General features: G+C 36.8%; 2 protein-coding genes across 2 annotated transcripts in view; one reads left to right on the plus strand and one right to left on the minus strand.

Annotated features, from left to right (window-relative positions):
* CBG22632 overlaps positions 1–1,494 on the minus strand; it is a gene marked incomplete at both ends in the record, with an annotated part of 2,235 nt that extends 741 nt beyond the window's left edge. The window contains 3 exons of the mRNA XM_002638157.1: positions 376–1,030; positions 1,275–1,361; positions 1,439–1,494. Coding sequence (XP_002638203.1) covers positions 376–1,030; positions 1,275–1,361; positions 1,439–1,494 — 798 coding nt within the window. The remainder of the gene's footprint in view (positions 1–375; positions 1,031–1,274; positions 1,362–1,438) is intronic.
* Positions 1–3,405, plus strand: part of CBG22631 — a gene marked incomplete at both ends in the record, with an annotated part of 8,641 nt that overhangs the window by 1,663 nt on the left and 3,573 nt on the right. The gene's annotated exons all lie outside the window — the stretch shown is intronic.

The raw sequence follows: 3,405 nt of genomic DNA on the forward strand, positions 1-3,405 counted from the left end.
TCCGTTTGTCCATCATTCGCAAGCGGATCGGATATGGAGTTCGCGAACGGACAGAATACGGAGGAATACGGAATAATGTGCTATGGTTTTCTGAAAACGGGTCGCGTGCGGTCCGTGTGCGGTTCCTATTTCANCCGCGCGCGAACGCTGAGCGTCCGTAACGGATTGTTCGCGAATCACCTGTGGTATCATATTTCACATCAATGATCGAAAATTTTCCAAAAAGCCCTATTTCGAAGAAAGTTATAGTGGTAAAACCAAAAGTTCATATCTTTTTGTCCGGCACTGTATTTTGGCTATTAAGAAAGACACTTGATCAAGATAAATGCTCTTTGATAAATATTGTATTTTGCAGGAGAAGAGCCAAAAACTCACATCTTTCATTTCCCGTAAATCGTGCAAACAAATTTCCGAAAAATGCGCTTCGAGTCTCGAGAAATGAAGGAAATTATCAATCGGCGTCTGAAACCGAGTGAAGAAACCGTTTGAGATGAGCTCCTCAGCACTCTTCCACTGCTCCAAAATTCTCAGTTCCACGTTTTCGACATCCAAGAAGTTCAATTCAATTCTCTTCAGGCTTGCAGGAGCAACCAGAGACATAATTCGATGATATTCTTTTTTCTTTGTCTTCAAGCTCAGACAATTCACTTTTAGTTTTGTCTTTCTTGCTTTCAGAATTGTTTCAAGTTCATTCAAAAACTTCGCCACCTCATGATCCGGAGAGTAGCTTCTATAACCAATTTTTAGCTTTTGTAAAGCAAAATTCTGCATCAAAATGAATTTGAATCCTTGAAAAAATGTGTCGAGAAAATTGGCGTTTTCCAGGAGACTGATCCTCTCTCGTTCATCTACTAGACATCCATTTTCATGCTTCATAAAATGCACTTGGTTGATTTCTTTGGAATGAGTTTTGCACACAATTTGAACATGCGTATCACGTAGATCAATTTCCACTTCGGACAAATCAAAGATTGGATGTTTTCCGTCAATGAAGCGGCGGAAGCTGTCACAGGTGTTCCGCATGGCCAGCCTGTAAGTAATCAGAAGATTTCTCAGTTTGGTTAGGTCAAAAGTGGTCGGGGTATCAGAATACACTCAGGCGCTTCCAGCGGCTTCTGGTCAGGTTATTGGCTCCGAACTAGTAGTAGGCTTACGTTCCAACCAGTATCTAACCACTATCCGTCTAAAAGCCGAACCCCATCAAGTTCTGGCCAGAAGTTAAAACCCAACAGCCGAATAGTGGCATGAGTGAAAGGTCTTTTTGAAAAACTCACATTGATCTCCAATCGGTATGCATAAATAAAATTTCTTTCACCAAATCATCAAGTTGCGATATGTTTCTCGGCCTCGTCTTGTTGAGGCTGAAATTCACATTTTTTCCAAGTTCGAAATCTTTTTCGGAATTCTGAAATTCGAATTTTTTTTTCGAAAAACTCACAGATTCTCGCTTTTGGTGTCTTCCGGTACCCCAACCGATGCTTTCGATCCGTCCATTTTTGACTCTGAAACGTTGAAAAAGCAGCCTAGAAAGGAGCAGTTGGAAAATGACGAAAACGAAAACGAACGGATGTAACAAGAATGATTAGAAAATTGGAAAATAGGCCAGAAACATCGCCAAAAGCTGATGACCGCAAACACCACAACACGAGGCGCAGACGTGGAATGTAAGAACTACACAGCCCGCTTTTTAATGTTATGCCAGCGAAACGGTGTGGTGTCGTGTTCTGTCTGTGTATCTCTACATCGGCATTGTCTCAGTTTCATAGGCGCCAGCGGGTGTATTCCCTAATTTCTCGGAATGAGCAATTCAATATATGGAACTCTATTTTTCAATGTACAGAACGGATCAATTTTTACCAAGATATTTTTGTCGGTAAAGTAAGCCAAGCGTTCAAACTCGAATTTCCAAACTGCAAGATAAAATTGTGCAGATTTGGAATTCAGAAAAAAAAACAGTGGATATCTTGGCGATAATTCAACTGTATTTTTATAAGCGACTGTCGTAGCATCAACTTCTTGCACATACGTCTCCACTGAATTTCGTTTGATGACAGATAGATAGATATTGCTCAGCGTTAACTTTTTCCGTATTATATCGAGAGTTCTTTGGTTACACATTAAATATGAAGTTTGAATAGTCAATGGAGTGGAAATTATATCGAGAAAGCACCATCCGATGATTAGCTGAAATATTTTGACTAGATTGTATTGTATAGTTCAAGTAAGCATGCATCTGTAGGAAACATTAGGAAGAAAATTATATGTCCCTGAAAAAGAAAAAAGTTGACACACGGTTGAAATTGTTAAGATGTTTCAATGCTATCTTTTTTTTTTTTGAAAACTCACAGCCTTAAAACTGACAATGATTATAGTTTGATACAAAATATATTTGTATCGCTTATTTTAAATTGACGACGCTAGATGTTGCAGTTTTCGGATACTGACAACAATGGGAATGTACAATGTAGCAGAAAAGAATAAACCACTGTGCAAGATAATGTAATATACCTGGATATTAACTTTTCTATTAATTTTTATAGTTAAAGGTGTGAATATATCGTTTTTTAGCCAACCTAATATCAACCTACAAGTAAACCACTGTATTCAAATACACCATCTTTATTGGATTTCCACATAATAATCCAAAAAACTATAAAAACCACGAAATAACAAAATCTCACTGCTAAAATTAAATTTTTTGGAGCAATATATTTTTCCGAAGAAGGGAAAAAATAGATGAGAAATCTTTGAAGAGCCAAATACGACAAAATGATATGATGAGTATGACTGATGAAGATCATGAAAGACAACCACCATGGAAAGAAACCAAACTCATATCTGAATTCAGTTGAATAGTTACATTCAAATCAAGAAACAAAACAAACTTTTCCTGATTACTAATATAAGACCATTCGATCAATAAGTCAATTAAAAAAATGAACAAAAATAAATAAAACCAACAAATGGCTTTAAAAAAATGATTGGTTATTGGATAGATGGAAGTCTGAAAATCATCGAAAACTCAAAACTTTGTAGTGATCATTCTTACTTTTTTATCCCATTCTTGATTTGTAACTTTTACAAACACGAATAAAGGGAAAATTAGAACCAAAAGAATAACTATAAACCTAGGGAAGGTTGTAATCGGGGGGTGGAACTTCGGTATGAGACCTATATCATTCGAAAGCTGAGAATGAGACATTTTCAAACATGTATCCAGATTTTGCTGAGGAGCTACCAGTTTCCAGAAAATCGGGTTCGAAATCTGAGAAATTGCAAATGCAAAGGGGGGACCCATGGTGATTTTTTTTTTGAAAAAAACTTGAAAACTTTATGGGATCGTTCTCTTTTATTCAAAACTTATGGAATACTTATGTTATATGCTTTGAAAAACTTTTTTTGAAG

Source organism: Caenorhabditis briggsae (assembly GCF_000004555.2).
Source record: "Caenorhabditis briggsae complete genome, chrV, whole genome shotgun sequence".
NCBI classification, from domain to species: domain Eukaryota; kingdom Metazoa; phylum Nematoda; class Chromadorea; order Rhabditida; family Rhabditidae; genus Caenorhabditis; species Caenorhabditis briggsae.